The following is a 25,850-nucleotide window of genomic DNA, read 5'->3' on the forward strand; positions in this document are numbered from 1 at the left end:
GTAACCTCATTTCAAAAGGAGACACCCCTCAATCTCCCTTCCCCAGACTAACAAAACCGGACTTCAGTACAGGTTAAAATTACAATGGAAAAGATCAGTTGGAAACTCTGGATCAAGGGTAGGGCTTCAAACTATTTGAGTGCGAGAGAAACGAAATTATAGAAGACTGCTGACTTGTGTAAACTGTGAATTCTTTATTGATGTGAAATACAAGGCAAAAGCGTGTAGAAAAAGTAGTCTAAAACAATGGCAAGAGCACACAGAGGCAACATGCGGTGAAATTGGAAGAAAAACCTCAAAATAAGTCATATTCTGGATACAGTAGTAATGAAAACAAAAAAATGAAAACCCACACAAGAAAAGTGGCAATACAATTCCCAGCAGGCAGCAAAGCCATCACCTCATTAGTTGATGCCAAGAAATTGTGAGTATTATCTGATTTGCATCAAACTTTTGCAAAAAGATCAGATGTTAAACTAGCACAATTAAGACCAACAGGTGAAGGCAAGACTTCAATTTAAGCAGGCAAAAAGCAACCTAGAGAAAGAAGTGGGGGGGTGGGGGAAACCATTACTAGTAGCTGTGCTTGAAGAACTTTCTTCTGAAGCTGATCTGATTAGAGCAGTCATTTCTAAGAACCACACGAGAGCAAAAGACTGAAAAGAACAAATGGTGTAGTTTTGATTTTCTTTTTTATATGGAGGTAGCACATTACAAAACAGCCAGCCCACCTTCAATTTTCCTTCAAATGCTTGAAAAGACAATAAGGATCTTTTGAAAGCACCTCAAAGATCACAAGTAACAACTACTAAGAGTTCAACAAGACCTAAAAACTTAACCTAATTTCTTTTTACAGCAGGATAACAAGGTTTCTGGCAGCTGGAGAAGCAGCAGGTGCATTTTGATGATCACAAGGCAAGGCTTTTAACACTGTCACAGATGATGCAGAAGTGAGGTCTCAGCTGGAGATTTCTGGACTCTGTTTTGCCTCCCTTCCATACTGTGAATGCAACAGAGAGCGATCTGATTTCTAGAAAGTTATATTCGGAAGGAAAGGTTGTAGAAATTGTATGGTTTACTTTAGTAAAGAAAAAAAAATGAGATGGAATATGACAAAGCTAGAGACTGCCAGCAATAGAGACTGAAACAATCTGTTCCCTTGTCATTACAAGTAGGTGCTTTTCCCACAGATGAACCACCCTCTTGGAGCATCAGCCAAGACAGTGGTGTAAAAACACAGTCTACAACACAGTGGAAAAACTTCCACTTTGCCATGTTTGGCAATAAAACTATAAAATTCTTCTGTGATGTATTTCACAGGATCAGCTTTTTATTCCTTAACAGACAAGAGACAAGTAGTCAAGCAAAATATCTGTGAACGGACTGGGGCATGGGAATGATACTGGTTACTCTTTGCCTCATACTACCCTGACTTCCACAGATATTCATAAAAAAAAAAAAAAAATCAGGTATAAATACATATATATATACTTTGAAACAAAAACTACAACTGTTGCACACAAAAGTTTAGGTAATTCTTTTTTTAAAGGCATTCACAATATAAATCCATATCGTATAGATGTTTACACAGTACTTTTTGTCAGGGAACTATCTTTATCAAAATCTGTTGGGAAACCTATAAACCAGACCCCTCTACCTGGCTCACATACAGGTAGAAAGGGGGAGCATTGTCTATTCTTCTTCCTTCAAAACCCTGAAAGGTATTAAGGGGAAATAAATACTCCAGGAGCATACCTACAGCTACAAAATCTTTTTCCTTTTAGTACCTACTACAAGCATGTAATGTGCAAACACAAAAAGTGCCCCTGACTTTCTAGGAGGGATTCAGAACCCTGTTTTAAAAAATAAAATGGTCTCTGGCACACTTTGCATCAACATATACTCTGCAATATCTCCTACAACTGTGGAAACAGTACCACATGGCAGCTCTGCAGGCCTGAGAATATATTCTCTAGTTCCCAAAACTTGCTACAGTGATTATAGGTGATGATGCCGTGCTATGACACTCTTAATACGCCTTACAGTTATTCAATGTGATGTCAGTGTGGACACTACCTATGCTTTACAACTTCAAGTTACAGATAATGACAATAAAGATTTTCTTCTTAATGGTCTGGTTCTATAAAGCAATAGAATTTGCTTAACCAGAGAAGAGCAACCATGGTAAAATAACCCAAACAAACCTGAAAAAGCACTTAAGAGGTATGCTTTCAGTGGGTCTGAATTGGCTAAGGTATGATAGAAAGTAAGACATGGCTATTCCCTTGCCCACAAACACCTAACAAGTATTTTTGTGGGTAAACTAGGCTGTTTAGCTTAGTCTGATAGCCAACTATCATGTAGTGGCATCACAAACAAGAAGGAATCAGGGCCTTGATTATGAGAATTTCTGCTGTCAAGAGTAGAGAGCCAGCAATGTTACTTTCACAGGCTCTATAGTAAGAAAAGGAAGTATTCTGATGACAACTGCAGCAGCTGATAGAATCACCATTACCTCTTCTGCCTTAAACATTTCAGGTAGCACATGCATTGAAGGAGATGTGTGCTTAGTTCCCTAACAGCAAAGTCCAAGAACGCATCTGACCATGTGCAGGCCACTTCTGGAGCCAAAGTGGATTCCCTTTGTGTGAATAACCTGCCCCTGGAAAGAGCCTGCAAGACATTATCCAGCACTCTCAGGAACCATGCACTCAAAATATGTTACATCACTGGACAGTATGCAGCTTTGACTTACCTAGACTACTGGCAGATACACCTGATGTTTGATCCATCTGCTTCGTAGCGCAAGTACCTGTCTCTATCAGGCTTGGAAAAAAATCTTGCATCCCTCTGACTGCTGATAACATTTATTGGGCAGGGTAAGTAGCATCCAGCACAAGAACATACATCACTTTCCATCTGGAAGGTAGCAGGCAGTAAAAAAGGTCTGCAAAATACTATTTCCTTATCTAGTCTGCCGTAAAAGGGAGTTTAGAAACTTCTGAATTATTCAAGTGATTTGCAAAACAGCAAGGGGAATGGAGTCTCATTCTTTCCGTTTTCTCCTGGGGCCTAAATATGCAGTCTCCCACTGCTTTCATAATGACTAGCAAGCCCTCAGATGACCAGACTATTCGTAGTGACTACTGCTACATCAAAGGTCTTAGATATAGATGAGCTCTTGGCAGGGAGACAGGACAATGAAGCAATTGTAAATCCTATGGTGCGCAAAGAACTCTGCAGTTTCAGTAGGCATGGCTATGCTGGGTACCTTTCCTTGGAGAAGTGCTAACAGCTTTCTGCCAAGGAGTTTGTTGTTGTGCCCTCTTTGCGTTCCCTTTGGAGACTAAAGTATTCACGAATGCCTTCAGAAGCCACAAGAGATTCTAGTTATCAGACCCTGTAGCTACATACTTTGTTGTGTCAGGAGAGAAAACTGATGTTCTCAGATGTAATACAAATGTTTGTATAAAGTCTATTTAGCAGTATTGCAGAGCCCTCATACTGATCACTCAGTAACACTAGATTTGACATTTGATTGAAGTTTGATTAGTTCAGTCACCCAGGCTGAATTGATGACTCTGCTTTTAAAGCAAAGTGAAAAGATTCTGAATAAATACAAGCTGTTACATTAAGGACTGAGCTTGGCCATCCTGATGTCAGATCTAAACCTACTGAAAGCAACTGACTAAAGACTAGATGTGAGAATAGTCATTATGCCTTTATTTTTGAAATGGGGAAAAAAAGGTCTCTGAAAGTACTTAAAGAATAGCAATTATCTAAACACATAGGAAAAATCTTTTACATGACATGAATACAATATTAGAACATATTAATTACAACTTGCTTAAATGTCACAAGTTAGCAGTGAAGTACCCCAGGGGTTGATACTAGGGCTGATACCATTTAACACTGCCATTAATAACCTGGATGCTGGGACAGGGTGTATCCTCAGCAAGCCTGCAGATGATATAAAACTGCAAGGAGTGGCAGACACACCTGATGTTGTGCTGCCATTCAGAGAGACCTGGAAAACTGGGCTTATAGGAATCTCATGAAGTGGGAGGAGGAATAACCCCATGCACAGTACACACTGAGAGCCAACCATCCGGGGAAGCAGCTCTGCAAAAAACAAAATCCAAGGATCCTGGCAGACCCCAAGCTAAACATAAGATAGCAAATGTGTCCTTAAAGGCCAATGGTATTTTGCTTTAGAAGCATTGCCAGAAGGTTGAGGGAGATTATCCTTCTCCGCTGCTCAGCACTGGTGAGGCCACACCTGGAGTGCTGGGTACAGCTCTGGACTCCGCAGTGCAAGAAAGATGGACTCACTAGCACACACCCAGTGCAGAGCCACAAAGACAATTAAACATTACACACTTGCAAGGTCTCTTGCCTTAATTTAAACACCTAATACTGCAATCTTGAGAACCCTCGACTTACAACAAAAAATGTACTAGATAACAGTCTCATTAGCTCCTCATAACGCATGCACTATAGTGATTTGACTAGTTATACTACAAGGTGGCTAGTGAGAATGGGAGCTTTTCCATTACCACACACTTGTATGCAGATATTATTATTACCATTGTAACACTGTCTAAAATAAACTGGTTTTGCAGCTTGTTTTATCATCTGGGCTCAACACTGACACTCAAAGGCCATGTAAATATTAGTTATCTAGACAGCCTCACTGAAAGCTCTATGAAGGCATGTCTTTTTAAAGGACTGGGCTTAAGCCTTAAATTTCACAGCACCATTAAAAATTCTGCTATATATTGCCTGTTGCCACTCTACAAATGGATACTTCATCTTCTCCTTACCAACAAACTGGCTAACACACCTGTGGCATGATGGGGGAAGACAAAAGGGAAGTTCACAAAAGGTGTTAGAAAATATTGCAAGGAAAATACCAGCTTCATTTGCCTAAAAAAAACCCAACCAAGCAAAACAACCCGAGAAAACAAACAAGCAAAAAACCCCTCACACCACAAAGTACTGACCCCCACCAACTGAAACAACAAAACCCCTCCTCCAAAACCAAAAAACCCACAACAGAAATATGTATTTCTCACCTTTGTTCTTGATGCTGAATCAGATGCAAATATATTTACATCCACTGCTCTACCTCCTCCAGGATACCCAGCCGACATTGTAAAAGCATCAAAAGACATATTACAGTCACATGAAAGAAAGAACAAGCTTATACCATATGTTTCTGCCCACATCAATTGCAAGAAATTACAGGAACATTCATGTTACTGTACTGGATAATTAATCTTAAAGCAACAATTACATTTTAATGTTCTAAGAACAGGCTGATCATAGTCTATAGTTTCTGGTTATTCACCAGAGAACTCCTTTGTATTGTTAACAATACAATACATTTTCCAAGAAAATTCAGATCACTTTGAAATACAGTAGCTACAAAACATTTATTTTTTTAAATAAAAACATTTAAATCAACAGGTTTTGTAAAACAGCATGTCAAGTGTTTTTCTTAACCTTTGTATTGTGAGCACCTTCAGTTTTATGCTAAAACAGTTAACATAAATTATTATTTGGTCAGGCTATTAACCTACATTGAAATAAATATACTTTCAACCAAGACGGATCACTTAACGTATACCAGATTCCCATACCTTTATAAAAAGTTTCTCTGGTGACAAGTGAAATACAGACTGTGAAATCATAACTGCAGTATGTTCTTCTTTTTCTCTTTTTAATTTCAGTGAAGACTGGCCTATAATTTTAAACTACGAAAACAATTATAAAGCACTACAGACTATAGCTTAGAAAAACCCCAAACGCCTGTATCACACAAGAGAAATATTTGAGAAGGCTCACCTAAACAGTCTCAGAATAAGAGGTGGAATACAAACTCCTAAATGAGTTACAACACACTGGGCTGGTCATATCACACCTCACTCTTATGGGGGTGGAAATTAGCAATTTAACAGGAACAGAAATCTTTGTTTCGCTACAAGGGATAAGCCACTGATAAGTGAAAACAATACAGCTCACGAAGTGCTTTTTATGCAGATACTACTGATTCCAAAACACAGGGTGCAAAATTCAACATTTAAAATTATATGAAACTTAAAAGTACAGAACAAAACAGAAGTTTACAAGTCAAAATACTTCAGCACCTGAGATTTTTCCTGTAGAAAGCCAGATACTTTCTTCAGGAACACGTAATACAATCAACTCCTTTGCTCGCAGTATTACAAAGGAATAATTGATCAAGAAAGAGTTGAAATATACATAATGCTCAAAAATTCTAATTAAGCCTTCAAGATAAATCTGCTGTCAAACTATACTTTTTGATCCATGTGCATTACCCAACTTGACTTTACAAAAACATTTTGTATTAAAACTGGAATTGATTTCATCTATTAAAGTGTTCTGATGAAATTAAACTTGAAAGACAAAGAACAGTATGCAACTTGAATAATGTTGACAAAAAACTAAGAACATTGAAATAGAAACAGGTTTGAACAAAATGCAATAATCTGCTATGCAAGCATGTATTTTTACAGACAACTAGTGGTTATGTCTTTACTTTTGGTAAACTAATACTTTTCTGCTTTCATCTGGAGAACCGGGAAGTTGCATTTTCTATGTTCTGCTCTGTGTGATTAAGACTTCATGATTTTGTACGTTTAATTATCTGTTATCCTCCAGGTAGCCACTGTACTGCATACCAGTCTTAGAACAGAGGCTTCTTTTTTTAATCCCTTGGTTTTGAAGCTTTAAGCAATTGTGTATTCTATTTAACAACTGCACTCCCAGACCCCAGAGCAAAGAAGAAGAAAGCATTTAAAACAAAGGTCTCAACAAAACAGTATTCTGATGGGAACACAGTACTTTTATTCTAACATGATCTAATTCTATTTATGAAGACTACTTAAATGTCAAATGATATGCAACATTAAAAGACTTCAAACACTGGAATATGAGGGATGTTCCTCTAATTGTAGAAATGCTGTTGTCAGGGAAAGTACACTGTACATTTGGTTTTATTTAATCACTTAGTGATACTGCAAAAAATTAATCAGTGTTACCAAGGTTAATGTTCCTCCCTCCACAATTAACTACTTGGAATTCTCTTGAACCTTTCTATCACTGAAAACCAGTCAAGCATATCTGTTTCAGTCTTTCCATTCCTAAAGAAGAATAACCAAGCACTCAGTAGTAACTTTAGGAAGAAAAGCTGCAGAGCTTATTTTGAAAGATTTAACACTAAATTATCATAGTTTTAAAATCTGAGTGTAGTAAAATGCAACTCCATCTCACTGAAACCAAAACCAATCATCCTTAAACTCATCATCTTTCCTCAATACAAGGTGCAGCAGTTTAAAAAACAAGAAGGGGGTCAAACCCCTCCACAAATAAAAAATTTCCAAACCACGAATATTGTTTTCAGTGCAAACACTGTAGTCTTCAGAAGGTTAAGAGTACAAATATTTACGTTCCAGTGTATCCTTACCTACAAGGAATGTTGTTTCACATTATAAAGTATGTCAAATACCTTTAATCCAATTGCTATACTGAAGTTTACCCGCTCAAATCGATATGGTGGCTGAAACCAAAGTGTTTATACAAGCAGTTAAACTTTCTGGAGAAACTAATGCACACAGTTAAAAGCTCTCAGAAAACCCAAGGGTAAAATCAGGCAATTCAGCTGCTAGTCCTTAACCAATTTCAGTATAAAATGCCAAAAAGTAACCAGATACTTAATGAGCAGTGAACTTAGCCTCCTGCAACCAGCAGCTTAAATCCCCTGCCCCCATCCCTAATTCTACAGGCCACAGAGGAAAGCTGGAGAAAACCACTTAGGCAAAACTCTTCTTGTCAGAACGCACCCTTACTGTATGTCATTCATTTTTCCAATGTGCAAAAGTTAGATTTCTAGCAAAATCCCTCAAACTTGAAGAAAAATTCTGTGACACTGCAGAGGGAGGTGGGCACGTTCAAAATATGCTTATAAAGTTCACCTACGACACTATTTTGCAGCACTGTGCTTTTAGAGTTATGAGCTGGGATTCCAAGTAACATTTGAAAAAGGCACCTACTACGCTCTCTGGATTAGCTGCCCATTTTAATAATTTTGGTACTCTTTGTCACAGTACATCAGGAAACAGCAGCACAAAGCATCAGACTGACAAGAATTTTGTATTTGTTCCCCTTTAGAAAGCAAACATTTTAAAAATGAAAGACACTCATGACAGAAACTCTCTCTCCAGTTCATATATAGATGGTCGACAAGTTTTGCTCTTCATTCTACATAAAGGCACAGTACAGTCTCTGTTTTGACCTTCCACATCAATATCAAGTAATGAGGGCATGTGGCAGTTAGTTCTTTTCTCAGTATCTGGCAAGAAGGTAACATCTGGACCTACACCACCCTCTAAACATTCAGAGTCTTTAGAGTTTGGTTTAATAATATGTGGAATAATCTGCCATGAATCGATTTTACTTCTGAGAGAAGAAGGTCGAGGCCTTGATATAATATTGACAGCGCTTTGCTTTTCAGCTGAAACACCCGTGCGACTGCTTCTTTGTTGAACAGATGGAGAGTGCAGAGTTCCAGTAACTGATAGAACTGGTAATGTGGAGTCAACGTTGGTTGAAGCAAATCCATTAGCTAGGAGAAAGGAAAGGCCAAACAAAAAAAAAAAGCCAATTTAAACCATGTGACTTCTTGATTTCCTTGCCATTTAGTAAAACAAGGTTGCTGCAAACACCTGTGGCTTTTTTCCCCCACTGGAAAAATTAAGATGCTTGTACATTTGTGGGAAGTCTCCTAAGCGATGACCAGCATCACTCAAATAATGTATTTGCATCTATACTCTGTCAGAGGCCATGGCAAATTTTTTTTGTTGTCACGAAAGGAGATATATAGACAATGCATCAACCTCCCAGTAAGAGGATGAATATTAACATTAAAGCCTCACAAATTTTTCCCGTTCTTATATATGTGGTATTACTATGCATACCACATATGCATAGAGTACCATGAAGACTATTATATTTAACCCACCATAGAAAATCAGCACTAAAATTTAGAACTTCTGAAAACTCACTAATTACAAACTTATCCATTTAAATGAAAACCACTTAAAAGACCCTTTTTCCATCTTAAATTTTTATCAGCAGCTTAACTTCAGGATTTATAGAACATGTGATACAACTTCTAGGTCAAGTAAGCACATCAACACTTACCAGGCTTGTTTTTCTTGAGGTTAGTAAGTGTGCAGCACTAGAATGATGCTCAATCACTCCCTAAAGTGGGCTGTGAAACTGTATTAAACAACTGTACTCTCTCAGAAAGTCCACAACAACCTAATACATGCACCTGAACAGTCTAAGTTTATTTCAGTCTTAATGCTAAGATAGTACATTTCAAGAAAAGCAGGTTCTCAACGACATGAAAAGACCAGGGAAACCTATTTTTTTAATACCTGATGAAAACCAGATATTGCCTTAAAATGAATTCTCTCTTCCCTTTAGATCTCCATACCCACACTCTTAACAGGATACAAGTGCAGGTGGTTTAGACAGGGTTCAGACACAAAGGGCTTACCCCCAGGCAGTTACTGTGGCTCAGCTAACACATAACTAACAAAAATCTTAGCATCTCATTAGTGAATGGATAGTTTCTCTATGTTTTCTGTTTCTATTTTTAAAAATTTCCTACATTTTAAGTTCTTAATTACCCACCTGTGATCTGAAAATTATTCCCATCTGATAAAGTTCGTCTGTGACCCAACACACTTAACTTTGTCAAGGAATCATTTTGCAGATTTTGAGATTCTTCCTTCTGACAAAGATCAAAAGGCTGAGTTTTTAATCGAGTAGAAACCGTGTTAGGAGCCAGCTGTATCCTCTGTTCTCTCCTACTTTCTGATGTTTCAGATGAAAAGTCATCAGTAGAACTACATGGACCACAGTCGTCAAGCACAGTGCTTACAAATGCATCTTCACTGTCAGGCTGAAGTAAACATTTTGTAGAAATGGAGGGCATAGAGAGAAGATTCACAGTATTTGCAGCTGGATTTAGGGTTGGAATACTTGTTTCCTCTTTCTTGGTCTGTAGTCGTGTAGGGCTGGCACTCCTACGAAATATTGAAGCTCGCTGAAATATTCCATCACGCTTCTTCTTCTCATCCTTAGGCAAGAGCTCATCTGGACCCTGTGGTCTGTTCAGCTCTCTGATATCTAAGCCCAGAGCAACAGATGCAAGCAGGACAGCACACCCATACAGCACTGAATCAGTCTTCTTTTTCTGCAGTGTCCTGCTCAGACTGTTTGTAGGTGTCATTTGAGGAGTACTATTTGTAGAACTAGCAGAGGTTCCTTCTTCAAAGCTCTCATGTTCTAGTGTATTCTCTCCCTGATCATCTTTCCACAGAGGTAGATTAATATAGGCCTGATTCGGCAACTTAATAGGCTTTGGTCTTTTACTGTCCAAACCTTCAGGGAGAAGCTTCTTATCAGTACAGACACCTATAAAACATCACAGTACACTTTAAGATTGCTATTCAGCTATTTTTTTATTGCATGTCTGCATATGTACATCATGATTTCCTTCCACTCGCAGAAGCATTAATCTTGAGGTATATTATACACCCCCTTTAGATGCAGTCGTAAGTTCAGAGACTTCATTGTAAGATCCAGAAACACACCCTAAGCCTAAACCTCTTCATATACTCTTGAGAGTTTTTAAAATAGCAGAGGTACCATTTTGCTACAATTTCATCTTTTTAGCAAATCAAAAGCAAACTATTAGAAGAAACTTGCAGATAAATCTTCCCGAGTATGTAAGTTAACTGCAAATGAACTACATTTTCCACATCTGGAAGACTTTTATTTTAAGAGACGCTTAATGTATCTCCCAACCTTTATGCACTCAGTTCAGTTCAAGAGCAGATATTTTCTTTGCATTTTCTGTGATATTTGAGGATTTGCAACACTTTTGTAGTGCTTTTCAAATAACATGGAAAGTATTTCGGTGTATGGATTACAGTTAAGTAATTTACTATTTACAATCTGCCAGGTAAGATCTGGAACACATTCTTTACAACACTTTCAATTAAGCTGTGTTCCAAAATCCAGCGATTTGCTGGAAGCTTTTCCAGGCAATTCATAAGGTCATGGCACTCCAGAGTACAATGTAAATCTGACACCTTACACCTAACAACAAAATGGAAGGTATAATTTGACCTGCACATGTTATTCTACTATAAACTACTGAATGCTACAAAATAAACACAGAAATATTTGAAATGCAAATATGTAAACTTGTATAATCCTCTCTGTATATAGGGGTTTAGAAGTAAGCTAATACATCTGTAAAATTACTATTTGTGAAGCTTGATGAAGACAAAAATGCCTTTTTCCTAGGGGGAAAAAAAAAATCCAACCAAAACACAACAGCATCCAAGCAGCTTACCATTTCTTCTTCCAGCTAGCAAAAATCTAGCCACTGGTATGGACAACAACTTATATCATAGGTTTTTTTTTTTTTCCCCTGACACTGGTAATTTAATTTTCTCAGATAAAAGAATCTGTAGTATTGAAAGTGTGTGTAAATTTGAAAATTATTATGGATATTGTAGAGCTATAGCACATTACAGTAGCAGTCATAAAAATCAACATATGGCTATCATGTTCCTGATCCTTAGGGGATTAGGTATGTTTTTCCTTGTAGTTTACCTGTAAACCCCAAAATGTTACCTAAACAACTTTAAGTTTACTTTTTTTTTTTCCATGAAAATTTAGAGAATGAGTCCCATTTAAAAATCAGGAAACTGATATCTGGGCATACATCAGGGCTTACATGTTTTTAAACTATGATTTTTTTTTTTTTTTTTTACACAACTGTGCACAGCCCACTAACATTAAAAGTCATTGATGATCATTTAAATGTCCAGACAATTATTAATTTAGTTATTTCTAAAGAGGGAAAAAAAATCCAAACACAACAACAACAAAAAAAAGGAAACACAAACCCACCATCTAAAGTGTGACTGCAGTGGGGAAAAACCCACATCTGTACATCACACACCATGTACATTTCTTAGCTGCTAATGATGGAAATGTAAGGATTTTAACAGTTGTGTTTTTAATAGACAGGATTTTGTTGTTTTTACACAGAAAAATGATTTGCAGCATGACTACTCTTCTAATAATCTGCACAGTCCTTGAGGAATTCAAGCAGTACAACGCTGGAGGTATACTTAATGCCATTAAATGACAACTTTCACTTTTTCAAAAATAGCTCTTACCTTGGTCCACAAATAGTGAAGCTAAGGGAACACCCTTCTGATTTTTCATTAAAATGGTTGACCAAGGGTTACTGCCGTCTGAAAGGGGTCTTATTCTGAAATAAGAAGTTATTTTGATATTACCATGCTTATGCACTTTGACTGAAAATTACCAAAACATCTTTCTTTTTAAACTATAAACATGTAGTACTTAACTCGAAAACAGTAAAGCTTCCCAAAGGTAAAAAAAATTATATAGCAGAGAGTCATATGATTATCAATTGATACAATGAATACGAGATAAAAGGCATGCAAGACAAAAATTTAAAGCCAATGAAAAACAGGCCTTGACCACTTAAGAACAAAAGCTGGTGAAGACCTGGACAACAGTTTCACAGGGTCAAAGAAATTATGTCAATATTGGAAATTTATTAAACACAGCCATTGTAAAACTAACAAAAAATACCATAATTCTAGTTTAGATGGCCTGGAACCAACTTCTGCTACAGGTGGATGTCTCTACCAACAAAAAAAACCAAGGTGCTATAAATAATTATACTATTACAAGAGACAAGGAAAAAGGATCACTTGCTTCAGATAGAATTGCTAATCTCCACTTCTGAGCAATCAGAAAAAATAATCTGAAAGTGAAGGTGTCCAACTGATTTTCAGAACCATTTCAACCCATGTTTGTCAGTGTAAATGATGTTGCTGGAATGACTTCTGCATCATGTATGTGAAGCCAGTCTTCTTTAATTGTACTGGAAGTGCCCACTCAGGGCCATGCTTATACTTCTTCAAGTCAGTATGAGGAAGGGCAGGAAAGACAAGCCATAAATGTCTGGTATGCATTAGTAGCTCAGCATCCCAGTATGTTCCAAGTCTCAAAAACCAGAGATAAAGAGCAACAGATAAGAGACTCTAAAACTTTAATACAAGTAAATGTTTTATCTTCAAGTCTATGTGGGGGTGCTATTTATTATTAATGTAAATTCCTAAATCAGTTAAAAGGTAGGACTGAATTTTATCTGTAACTAGAGACTGCAGAACATCTCTCACTCACTATTTGTTAGCGATTCAGTTATCAAGAAGGCTTAGTACCATCAAACAAACAAAATGTAGTAGACATACTTGTCCTTACAATCTGCACGATCCTTGCTTTGAACTGAACTTGGTCCCCATGTACAACCTCTCTTTTTAAAACTTCTCTTCACATCTTCAAACTCTTCTTGGTGATAAGTTGTGCTCCTTCCCCAAGTTCTGTTGCTTTCATCTGAAGTTACTACATATTGGATTTAAAAACAGACCAAAAAAACCCCATATATAAATAGCATTTCTAAACCCAAACTATTTTGACAGCATATTTTCTCTGTTGCAAAACAATTTTGACACTTTAAGATTAGTAGACAAAACTTGAGATATTTTTTCTTTTACCAGAACCACCAGATCAAAACCACCACACAAGCTGCATTGATACAAAAAGATGAGCAAGCAAGAAAAATAATGTATGAGCTAACCAAAGACCCAAACTAAAGATAGGCAGTGAAACAATCATATTTTCCATGCTTCATTTAACTGAGAACCTATATTTAGATAATTCAGACAAGTGAGTTAGACTGAGCACTTAAATTCCAATGAAGAAAATATATGCTGTGAAACAATTGGTATTAAAAATAAATAAAATATTCGAATTGTGACAATGATTAACATTTTCTTTCTCACTACACCAAAACAAATTACACTTTTACAGTGTCTAACCTTCATTAAATGCTTAGTCTGTCACTGTCTCCACTGTTAAACAGAACCAGCCCCTTTGAAACATAATGAAATCTTGCCTTTTTTCATAACCCCAATGGGAAGTTCACATTCACTTGTGATATCTACATCTTGCTGGTACACATATACACTGTTTCTTCGGCCATTAGTTGTGTGTGTATCTGTTTTGGGAATCACTGAGGAAAAATTAAGAGAATGTAGTAGAGGTCTTAGTCAAGCTGATTTCAGAAACGGAACTGTTTGCCTTATATTTTTATCTTTGGGTCATTGAGCCCAGGTATCTAAAGGCATTAAGTGTCTTTTGATAGCAGGTTTTTACAGCAGGGTTTAGAGGATCCTACTTCTAGGACCAGACCCAGGCAAGCAGATTTTCACATATGACTAACTAGAAAAGTAACTTGCTATCTATGTAGCATGCTTACAGCTATGATAGTGAGACCTAATAATAAAAAAATAAAATAGTTTAGCCTGTTATAATAGCATGATAAATGAGGTGGCTCTGCTGCTCCTGTGCTGCAAAGTGCTCTCCTCATGCCTAACCGTACATCTTCTAGCCAGTACAGCTTCCCCTCTAGTGCAGCACTCTACTTGCCTTCTTTATATTCACTTTTTCAGCCACATTCCAGGACCAGGCATATGTATCTTCCTGGTTGACCTTCTCCCTTAAAAACACCTTTCAAAATCAGCTCGATTTGTTTTAGTAACAAAATTTACAATTAACTAGATTTTTATTTTAACTTTAAAAACTTTCAGATTTGGAAGCTCGACTTACTCATGACAAAGAAAAGCAACCAAGTAACCAATTGTTAGATACGCCTGTTCCACTCACCTGTATTTGAGCAAGTTTTCTTGAAACAACAACACTTTGAAGTTAAATCAAGATAAAGTGTTATTGTGGGAAAGAGAATTTATTTTGCACAGGTGCAAATGGGTGTGGAAGCTAAATTGTTTCAGCCAGATACTCCTGAGCAATCTGATAAGCTTTTAGGTAAAGTCTTGGGATCCAAACTCAAAAACAGAAGTGTATTACTTTTAAAGGAGAGCCTTTATGTTGTCCTGTATATTCTAGCCCTCCGAATGCAAATGCCTGGTGAAATAAAAAAAAAACAACACCAAAACCCAAAAAAAAAACAAAAAAAAAAAAGAAAGATCCCCAGTGGCACACAGCACACATGCAAGGACTGGCACTGCTATAGCTTACATAAGGCATTTAATAAAACAACCCTCAAGTTTTCAGAATCGTGCCAATATGTGACACTTGCTTCGTTTTCAAGTATTTCCACATAAAGCAAGGAGAATCAAAGATAAGACAGTCTTGTTTACATGTTATGATGACATCTTACTAAGGAAAACTTTTCTTACCTTTCTGCAGTAAAAAAAGCAACCAACAGAAAAAATCCCCATGCAGTTTGAGGTAGGGAAATCATTATCAACAGAGATGCGGTGTTAGCTAATATTTTTTGGAAAAAAAATATAAATTCCTTTCATCTTACTTTTTCATTAAGAAAAGTAAGACAGAGTTTGTCCACCTCTCTCCTTGATCCATAACTTACGGGTAGCAATGGTCATTGCCCGGGTAACTGTATCAGTTACAGTTCAAACAAATCCTAAAGTTACTGCCAGAAAAGATATCACTTCTCCTTTTCCTTTAGACATTGAAAATGAAAGGGCAGGGATATTCCAAAGATGAGAGATCTGGTTCCTATCCAAACTTTACACAAAGTTTCACATTAGTGAAAAATTATATAATAATAACCTCAAAAAAAAAACTAAAAAAAAAATCTTTAGGTACAGAATAGTATGCAGAAAAATCCATTTTTATTTCCCCTCCTTCTTATTTATATCTGATAAAGCCAGAATCTGAAGTAATTTCCTTCAGAGGTGACTACTCTTACAGGAGAAGACAGTCATCATCCATAAGCAATCAGTTGAAACAAGTTCCACAGATTTTATTTAAAGAAAGAAGCTTAAGGCAGTCCACTCTGAATATTGGTAATTAGATAATCTACTTTGCACAAGAGATCAGACAGTACAAATGCAAGCACTGAATCCTGTAGGAACTGTTTTCTATCTCTACATAAGTAATCCCCAAACATAAATGCAGGCTTAACTGTAACAGTATAAAAAGTTTTCTTCCATATTCATGATACCTCGACTACATGAACACATCTTGCCTGCTATCATCAGTATACATAGAATAATGTAGACCTGCTAGCGGACTCACAATCTTATTGTTTCCTTCCTGTTTAAAAAAAAAAAACAAAAACAAACCAAAAAAAACCAAAACCAAAGCAGGCTTTCTTCTTTATTTTCTTATGGTTTTGTATTTGCTTAAAACTTGTTTCTCTTTTGACATAGCAGGCTGGGTTGCTTGCTGATTCTTTGGCCTTTCCATCTTACACAACTTCTTTGCTTCCTGAATCTTTCTTGATTTTATCAATTCCAACATCTAATAAAAAATTTCCATTTTGCACGGTTTTAAACATGATACTTTGCCTTTTGTCATTATAAATTTTGATTCTTCATTGTTATATCTCAGTCAGCTTACAAATGAGCTCCTGAAGTTATAAAAATTATTTAATGCATTCACAATAATTCTGAATTACTGAAAATTAGTTAACATTTTAGCAAGAATATCCCTCCCATCAAAGAACAAGTTGCAAATGTTAGAACAAGCTAAGAGACCTAGAAATGAGATAAATCTGGCTGGAGTCAGACACTGCTACTAGTGTTTCATTAAGCATATAGAACAAGTAGTCTCTATTGACCAAATTAACAAACGGAATGGTGGAAACTTACATTGTATAGCTCGAAGACGAGGAATTATTGTGGGACTACTTGATGGACTGGAGCTGTTACTGTTTAAACTCCTCCTCTTATCCAGATTGGGGGATGCCTGCACTGTTATTTTGTGCTGGAAATCTGCAAAAGAGTAAAACAAATCAGTTTTAAAGTTCTAAATAAACAACTCTTCAGAAGATTATGCTGCTGTACTACTTGTAACAAAGCTAAATAATGAATTAAACTTGATAGCATAAGAGATGTTTGTATCAAAAGCACTGACAAACTAACTTTTAATGTAATAATTTAGAACTTGAGTCAAACAGTTTCACACCTTCAGACACTGTACAATAGATTTGCACTAATATCAACAAAAGCAGGTAGGTCCAACTGGAACCAAATGAGACACATCTACATCAAACTCGTTGGTTATTACAAAGGGAAAGAAAAATCTCAGTATTTCACCTCAAATGAATCAATATTCACGGCAATCAGATTTGCCTTTTTTTAATATGCGGTTCATATACAACATGAAAAGTACTGTTAACAAATAAGTCACATCTAGGAACATATCAGAAAAGCAGGACAAAATACACTTTTTTTATAGCAATGTAGTAAAAAAAAAAACCCAACAAATATTGGCAAGTAGGAAAAATTTTATGAAATAAAATTTTATGATATGCCCCTCTTCAATCTCCATCATAAGTGCAATTAGATTGTATGCTATTCTTACAACAATTTCCTCAAGGACAAGTTCATCCTGATGATTCTTGACAACAAAGAGCTATGTTATTCTGAATAAAACTATTTAATCATATTTTCAAGTTAAATAAGAGCAGAACTGGAAACAAAGGACCAAACATTTAGTTTAAGTTTGTGATCCAGCATAAGCCAACCTAACATGTTTGACTGGGAGGCTGTAGTGTGATTTCTATGTTATTTACTGTTTTTAATTATTTTTAAAGTAAGGAAAAATAAGCTTATTTCACTAGCACTGAAACAGTACATATCTCTTTGTCTGTTTCCACCTACCAGACAGCCATGATTTGGTCAGGCCTGTGTTAGTGTGGAATTAAGTTCTTACTGCATTAGTAATAAACTGACAAGATTTCCGCTGGAAGCCACCGAAAGGAGGCCCATCAACACCAGGATGCTGGAACCACTACCGAAGGCTTTCCAACCGCTAGCACAACTCTGAGTTTCCGTAGCGCCATCTCGTGGCAACATTAAAAAGGAACACTAAACAAAAACCCAACTGTACAAACACATCTCTTTTGCAAAGAGGACATTTTAATGTGTTCGTGGGTGGAATTAAATGCTCTAACATTAAAATTATATCATATTGGTATTTTGAAATAATATCTTCCGTTGCTATTACAGTATTTTTTTTAACAAGGCACCCAAGATTGGAACCGCTGTATTGTATTTGTGACTGTAATAAGCATGCAATTTGGACCTACTACACCTGTACCTCAAGCCTTCACAAAGTGCTGCTGTTCTGCTAGGTACTTCAACGTTTAGGGCAAGCAGCACTAATACTTAATCACGTTAGAAAGTTCTGGAATGTGATAAAAAGGTGGTTTTCTATCTGCACAAAGAGAACAATAGCAAAAATCTGAACTTTGAACCAGTCTTAAACCACGTGGCTCCCATGCGAGTAACCTTTCCCTCCAGATGCAAGGGACTTCCAGCTGAATCAGGTCAACAATTCTTCCAGCTGAAATGAGGACTACTTGACAAGAACATGATATGTATAAGTTGTTTTGGGGAGATAGGGAGGTGCATATACAATTCCTACCATACTTTTTTGCACTATTGGGGTAGAAGGACCTGGCAGCGAATTAAAATAGTAGCCAATGCTGAAAATATTAACCATGGAACTCCATGGTTAACATTAACTATGGAAAGCGTGCATGTTTGATTGTAACATGTATTGTGAACTTAAAAAAAGAAAAAAGCAAACCTGAAGGCAAACTAATTCTGTGTCCATCTTTAAGTTTTAACCTGCTTCTTTTAAATTTGCCCTTCCTCTTCTTTACATTAGGTTTCTCTTGGTTTAACTGGAATATCATGATATTGAGCTCACGCTCCAGTACATCAATCTCTCGTTCTGCTAACTGCTGCTCACGGCGTTTAAGTAATTCTTCTTGAGATTTTTGCTGAAGAGCTGCTCTTGTCAACTCCTCTTCTCGTGATCGAAGTTCCTGAAGATAAGATTCACACAGTGAAACTAAATAATAATGTGAAGGTTGCATTAAAGGAGATGTGAAGTGCACAGTAGGTTTTATTTCCCAGTTTATTTTCATGATGCGCTACATACATATGCACATGCAACCTTCTGACAACCTTCCATTCTGCATAAACCAAGATTCTATATCCAGACACACCAAGCATTATACAGATTCCCTTTCAACCGTTTAACTTCAGTCACTTTACTTAGGGCAGTTAAGCACTGGCAATGGGGACAACACATCCAATCAAAGATTATCAGCTTACAGTCTAGCAGATAATGAGCTCCAAGTACCTCACATCAGAGACTATTCCACAGCATGAGGGCTGCTCTTACATAGCCCCTATGCAGTAATATAAAGCAAATGACCTGACGAATACACAAATGAATACCTTTATCTTAAATTTTCTAACCTTTCTTGTTTTTCAGCCATGTATTAAGTAGCACTTTTCTATCTAGAAAAGCAATCAGTATTACACTGAATGAGGATTACTGTAATAGGATAAACCAAGTCATAAGACAGAAGACAGCTGTTTCTTAATTAAAATCTAGCAGGTATCTGTATCAGATCAAACAATTACTAACCACTGAAGTATACCACAGACTCTCCAACCATCAATCCCATAGAATATAGTTGGTTTTCCCCCTTTATTCTTTTTCATTTTGGAGAAGGAGGAGCTTTAGTAAGGAAGATAGTTAATTTCACAAGGTAAATGAATCTCCACCTTAAATAAATAAACCTACCACCTTAAAATTATCTTCAGCTTCAAGATCTGTTAAAATATATCTGAAATTTAAGTAGACCTCCCTTCATAGTACAAGGCAGTTGTTATAGGCAGTACTTCTAACAAAAGACTACAGGAAAAGGAGAAGCTATGATGGGACTGATACTTTAAGTTTCTCATTACATATATCTTTCATTTTTACATACAATTATGTAAATGCTACCTGGGGAGAAACTGAAATCCAATTCAAACAGAAAGTGAGCATATGAAATTAAGCTATGCTAGAAGTTCTGCATAGAAGAATCTTATTCCTATTCAAAATTAATTCATTTTGTCACTGTACAACCTTACAATTGTGGTGGTGGTCAGGTTTTTTTTTTTTGCTTGTTCGGGATTTAGTTTGGTGTTTTTCTCAGAGCAGACTGCTCATCAGTATCCAGCAATACTGTATGCCAGTACAATTCCTTATCACATACAGTGAAAGCAATATATATTGAATAATTAGTTCCTGAATTATAGTACCCAGATGTTTTCAAATGAGGGGAAAAACCAGATCCGCTCTTGCCAAAAAGACTACGGATGTCAAGACAGGTTAGCACGGAGGCAAACTGGTTCAGTGAAAAGTATCTCACAAAGATACTTGTTTCTTTACAAATACCGCATACATATATTGCTTATTGTTTTTAAATACAATAGAAATGACTGACAAATTTCGTATGGTTTGCTAATTTTGAGTGAGCTTCTTTAACACAATATCTGATTTTTTTTATTTTTTTTTTTTTAAATCTGTGCTGCTTAACATACATAGTTTTGCAAAAGGTAATTCCGCCTCATGGAAATTCAAAGGAACTTGCTTACACAGCATTATGTAAGGTTTTGGGGGTTTTTGTGTGTTTGGGTTGGCTTGTTTGTTTTGTTTTTTGTTTAAGGTATTTAATCACTTCATTTAGAGATCACTGCAAATTTTCACTTTCCTCCTCCTCCTCCCATCCATTCAAACTGGACAACCTAAAACAAGGGCTGGAAGCAGAAGCATCATGAATTCAGTTTTAAAATAAAGGTACTTTAGAGTTTAAATAGAAAATATGTTTATTGCTGCATTACTGCAGTAATAAAGATGTATTAGGAGACACTGCTGATCATCCATGCTTCACTGCCCTCAAAGCCAGGACAAAGCTCAGTAACTAGGCCAAACTTGAGGGCCCATATTGAAAACGCAGGCAGTCTACCAAAAGTAGTAGTGCTTCCTCACTGAGAGATTAAGTATTTACTCCAAATAAACTAATTAAAACCAGACTTAGTGCAATTAGTTATGCAATGCTTCTACACCACTCTACAATTAAAACACCCATTGAAAAGAAGCTAGGAAAGAATTCTATATTTAAGTTGCTCAAGAACGTTTGTCAAAAGAAGATTGTGATCTTCTCCTGGAGTGGGCGTCACCATCACTCATTTACAGCAAGCCCTTGAGGAAATTCCTCCAGCTACAGAAGTTCCTCCTTTACAGGCATGAGACTCCGTGCAGCATTTTTTTAGCTTACTATTATTATATAAATACTTCATAGGCATTATTTTCTCCCCAGTACCTGACAGCAAAATTAACAATGTGCCAAATTAAATAAGCCTGCCCATTGAAAACCTTGTCTAAGTTGAAATTACATGCTTTCATTCTCAAACAAGTTTACCTAATTAGGGCAGATGCCTTTGGAGATGCATTTACTTTGGCATATAAGAAGTAAATTTCATTTTATCTTTTTCCCTCCCTAATTAAGCTTAACTCACTTTCACACCAAAAATGTGACTCCTCTCCCAGAGCTTTGCACCAACTCATTTAATCCGAAACTTGATTTAGTCAGATTTTTCTTCAACAAGGAATTGCATACTGGACTACTGCTTTCAGGGAAAAAACCAAACCGAACAAAAACACCCCAAAAACCATCTGAATGTGAATGCCTGTTACAATTGAGCATGACCAGCAGGTCAAAGGAGGTGATCCTGCGCCTCTACTCTGCTCTCCTGGGACCTCACCTGGAGTATTGTGTGCAGTTCTGGTGCCCTCAACATAAAGAGGACATGGAACTGTTGGAACAAGTCTAGAGGAGGGCCACGAGGATGATCAGGGGACTGGAGCACCTCCCGTATGAAGACGGGCTGAGAAAGTTGGGGCTGTTTAGCCTCGAGAAGAGAAGGCTGAGTGGAGACCTCATAGCAGCCTTGCAGTATCTGAAGGGGGCCTATAAGGATACTGAGGATGGACTCTTCATTAGGGACTGTAGTGATAGGACAAAGGGTAACGGCTCAAACTTAAACAGGGGAAGTTTAGATTGGATATAAGGAAGAAGTTCTTTACTGTAAGGGTACTTCAGGGTAATTAAGAACGACCTGAAGTAACTAAAAGAGAGGGTAAAGACAATTAAGTGAGCACTCATTTAGCACAAGCATATTATACAATATCATCATGGAAAGAAGATCAGTGACAGGGATCTGCATCATAAATGACAGAAAGTGAACTTGCTGATTCATGAGTACAAGGTTGACCTAATCAATCTTCTTAATATCTGGCAAGAGTATTTCCAAAAGTGAAACACCAAAATAGATCAGTATTATCAATCTGTTCAGGACTGAGAGATAAAAGCACTATTCCATTTTTGAAAATAAGCCACATGATACAGTAAAAACAGGATGAAAAGCTTTTCATCCCTACAGCTGAGGAAAATGTTTGAGAACTGAAATTGTTCAACAACTGTTCAACTGCTGAAAATCTGCAGTGGTTAGAAAGATTAGCTAAAGGTTAAATAAACTCTGGTTTGGTAGCTGATGTATTCAAATATCTAAGAAAAAAAACCAAAACACTTTAAAAAGAGCCTATGTGTCACATTTACAGATCTACAACCTGTTTTGTTTTGGGAAACTGGTGTGGGTATGTTTCTTTTTCAACTGCCTGTGCTTCTTGAATGAGGCCGTTCAGATGACAACTCTCACTACAGTAACATTACATTTCCTCTCAAACTTAACAACTCTCACTACAGTAACATTACATTTCCTCTCAAACTTAACATTTCACTTCAACTGAAACACCTCTAGCTATAGTTTCAGCAGACAGTACTGTTTATTTTTGTTAAAGAAGGAGGAGGAAAAGCAAATTGTCTGGAATTTGAGAAAAACAGCATTCAAATGTTTTTTCTAAAGTAAGTTTGCTGCAAGACAGAGTTACCTTAAAATACTGTCCAGAAATGCACTAATGGAATTTAATAGTATATCCAACTCAAGTAGGCAACTTAATAATGTTTTAATGAGAGAGTAAATCCTCTCTTCCAAATAGTTCATCCTCTCAAGTGTATCTCCACTCCTAAAACAGGTTTCTTGTATTATATTGGTAAGCCACAATTCAAAAGTTCAAAACTGCTGTACCACATAAATGCACATACACACATACCCTCCTTTCCCTGCCATATAATTACAAAAATAAACTTACTTTTTCCTTGGTCCTCAATTCATTGAATATCTGCTGAATTTCTAACTTCCAGTCATCTTGCATGGAATGGAAAGACTCTTGAGGCATTTCAGTCATAACTGCCCCTTCTATGGCAGTAAGCTGTTCAAGAATTAAGGCAAACGATGGTCGGATATGAGGGTCCTGCTCCCAGCATTCTAGAATTTATCAAAATCCCATCAGTTTTTAATAGTACATATAACTTTGAAAAATCACATGAATTTCAAGTTACTTGCTATTGTTCCTACAGTTCTAATGCATTCCCTTTACTTGCAAGGTTGCCCTAGTTCCATTTTCTGTTTACAGAAGAGGTATCTACCTACCTGTACTCACAGGACTGTTTTTGTATTGATAGTCAAATTTTTTTCATCTCTATCTTTAGGATCTGAAATAGCAAAGCTAACAGTACTGCACAGAAGGGACACATATAAAAGGTAAAGAGATTCATTAAACACAAGGAAACACCCATTAGCATACAAAGTTTGTTCTCTTTAAAGTTATTTTCACAACATGTTTGTTAGGAAGAAATAACGGGGGGAAAAAATGGCATTTGCAGTTGTTCCCCTTGGGATTTTAATCTTGATTTTGTATTGATCTGTAGTATATCCTAGCTTATCAAAGTGAACGCAATTTGAGTGTAAAAGGAAAACCAGAGCAAAAAAAGCACGTACTTTGTCACTACTGAAGAACTTAAGCAGTACACAGTAATACTGTATGACTTCCTCAGAAACACATTCAACTGTCCCTAATACCAGATTGCTGTGTAAAGAAAACCAAAAGACTTTGTACGCAGCACATTATCAAAGGGGGTGTTTATTTTAAAACCCCATGACTATTACAGGCAAAGATACACACCCCCAAAACACAACTATTTAAATAGATAGGAAGAAACAACACAGGTACCTTTCATAAGTTTTGCAAATGGTTCAGGGCAGGTGGATGGAATGGGCAAAGTAAGTTTATTGACAGCAACTCCGTAAGCCACAGCAAGGCCATCGATGCCACGGTAAGGAACTTCTCCTGTAAGCAGTTCCCACAGCAACACTCCATAACTACAAAAGGTAATGTATTTAACAGTTATTTTCTGAGTATTGACACACTGTTTACACAAGAACAAACACGTATCTGTCCAACCATGTACTGAAATTCATGAGGATTTCCTGTATCAAAGGTGAATACCTTTAAGAGACACCTCTACTTTAGTCACCTTGCTCCTTTCCACTAATTAGCGATTAACCAAATTGGATGTGACTGTAAGACTGGCTTGCACTCCTATTCAAAATGTAGCCTGAAGTCACTTTTATAGAAATGCCAGTACCATTTACATATCTTAATCAGAAGTCTGAATGACAGGAAAACAAGCAACCTTCTCCCCACCAAAATCCAACAAACCAAACCAAAAAAGCAAACCTCAGCAGAGCATTCAGGCCACTCCCTTCCAAACATTCCACGACAATTCACCTAAAATTTTTTGCCCTTTTTTAATAGTAATAGGAAACACCAGAAAAGCCCCAGCTTTCTTTGGAAGTTTGCATTTCTAATTCTGTATGTGTTATATATATAGGGCTGTTAACTTTTCACTTCCCACACAAGATGCAGCAAGACTGACATATGATTATTCACACAAAATTAATTCCTCCATAGTACGAAAAAAGCAACCCAAACAAAACAACACTGTCTCCAGTGAAAGGTGGTGGCATGAAGACAACTCTTCTCAACATCAGGTACAGAAATCAAGGATTATAGGAATTCCCATTACAGCAACATTAATCATAAAAATTTATGCTACGCTCTCTGCTCCAGAAGAGCTGGGTGTTGCTTTTACCTTCTTTGGGTTTGTATGCTTAACGTTTGGCCTGTTCAAATGACCCAAGCCACTACAAGAGGGCTGAGACAGCATGCTCATACTGCTGTTGCTGTAGAGCTCCTATTCCACCACAATTGAAATGGCACAGTTGTTTAAATCACAGCTTTCACAGTAGTTTTTGTGGAAGCAGGAACTACTCCTTTTAGAACACAATCCTAAAGTGGTCTTTACAACTGGGTTTGGTTGTTTCCTCCCTCCTGTCCAGCCTTCTCTTCCTGACAGGGAACCACTACATGTAGAACAAGAATATGAAGGACAACCTATTCCTGGCTTTTGAACAGTAAGGTGAGCAGGCAAAGGGAATACAAGGTATTGCTCTTGCCCTTCTTCTCCAGACGTGTAAAGAAACTACGTACAAGTTTTGCAGGACTGGATTGAACACTCCTACATGAGGAGAAATACATACAGCACTGGGAAGGTAAGGACTACATGTCCCTTAGTACTAGAAATACCACCTCCACTACAGCAGATGTGACAGTGAGCAGAACACACACTAGTTAAGTTTTTCTATTGTGTTCTCCGTAATGAGAAAAAGTCAATCAGCATTGCACAAGACCTTGCAACATCACTTTAATAAATAAAACTATGCAATATCAGCATAAACATCAGCAGTTTTATCTTTGTTCTGTTTATCTACAAAGTTTTGCCTATCATAAAGTCTTAGAAAACTGATGAATTTATAATGGTAACAGTTAAACAACATCTGAGG

General features: G+C 36.9%; 1 protein-coding gene across 2 annotated transcripts in view; it reads right to left on the reverse strand.

Moving 5' to 3' along the window:
• Positions 1–5,416: 5,416 nt before the first annotated feature.
• The window catches only part of MAP3K21 (mitogen-activated protein kinase kinase kinase 21), a 41,341-nt gene continuing 20,907 nt past the window's right edge, over positions 5,417–25,850 (reverse strand). Inside the window, exons 3-11 of one of the 2 annotated variants that reach the window (XM_062641962.1) lie at positions 24,178–24,326; positions 23,257–23,432; positions 18,790–19,030; positions 16,845–16,967; positions 14,105–14,221; positions 13,401–13,551; positions 12,291–12,385; positions 9,724–10,509; positions 5,417–8,647 (exon numbers count right to left, since the gene is read on the reverse strand). In XM_062641962.1, coding sequence (XP_062497946.1) covers positions 8,223–8,647; positions 9,724–10,509; positions 12,291–12,385; positions 13,401–13,551; positions 14,105–14,221; positions 16,845–16,967; positions 18,790–19,030; positions 23,257–23,432; positions 24,178–24,326 — 2,263 coding nt within the window. In that variant the 3' untranslated portion in view covers positions 5,417–8,222. The remainder of the gene's footprint in view (positions 8,648–9,723; positions 10,510–12,290; positions 12,386–13,400; positions 13,552–14,104; positions 14,222–16,844; positions 16,968–18,789; positions 19,031–23,256; positions 23,433–24,177; positions 24,327–25,850) is intronic. The other variant, XM_062641963.1, reaches the window with a different exon arrangement.

This window comes from Pezoporus occidentalis, unplaced genomic scaffold (assembly GCF_034315485.1).
Source record: "Pezoporus occidentalis ecotype Australia unplaced genomic scaffold, CSIRO_AGI_Poc_V1 ctg7, whole genome shotgun sequence".
In the NCBI taxonomy this organism is placed as follows: Eukaryota; Metazoa; Chordata; class Aves; order Psittaciformes; family Psittacidae; genus Pezoporus; species Pezoporus occidentalis.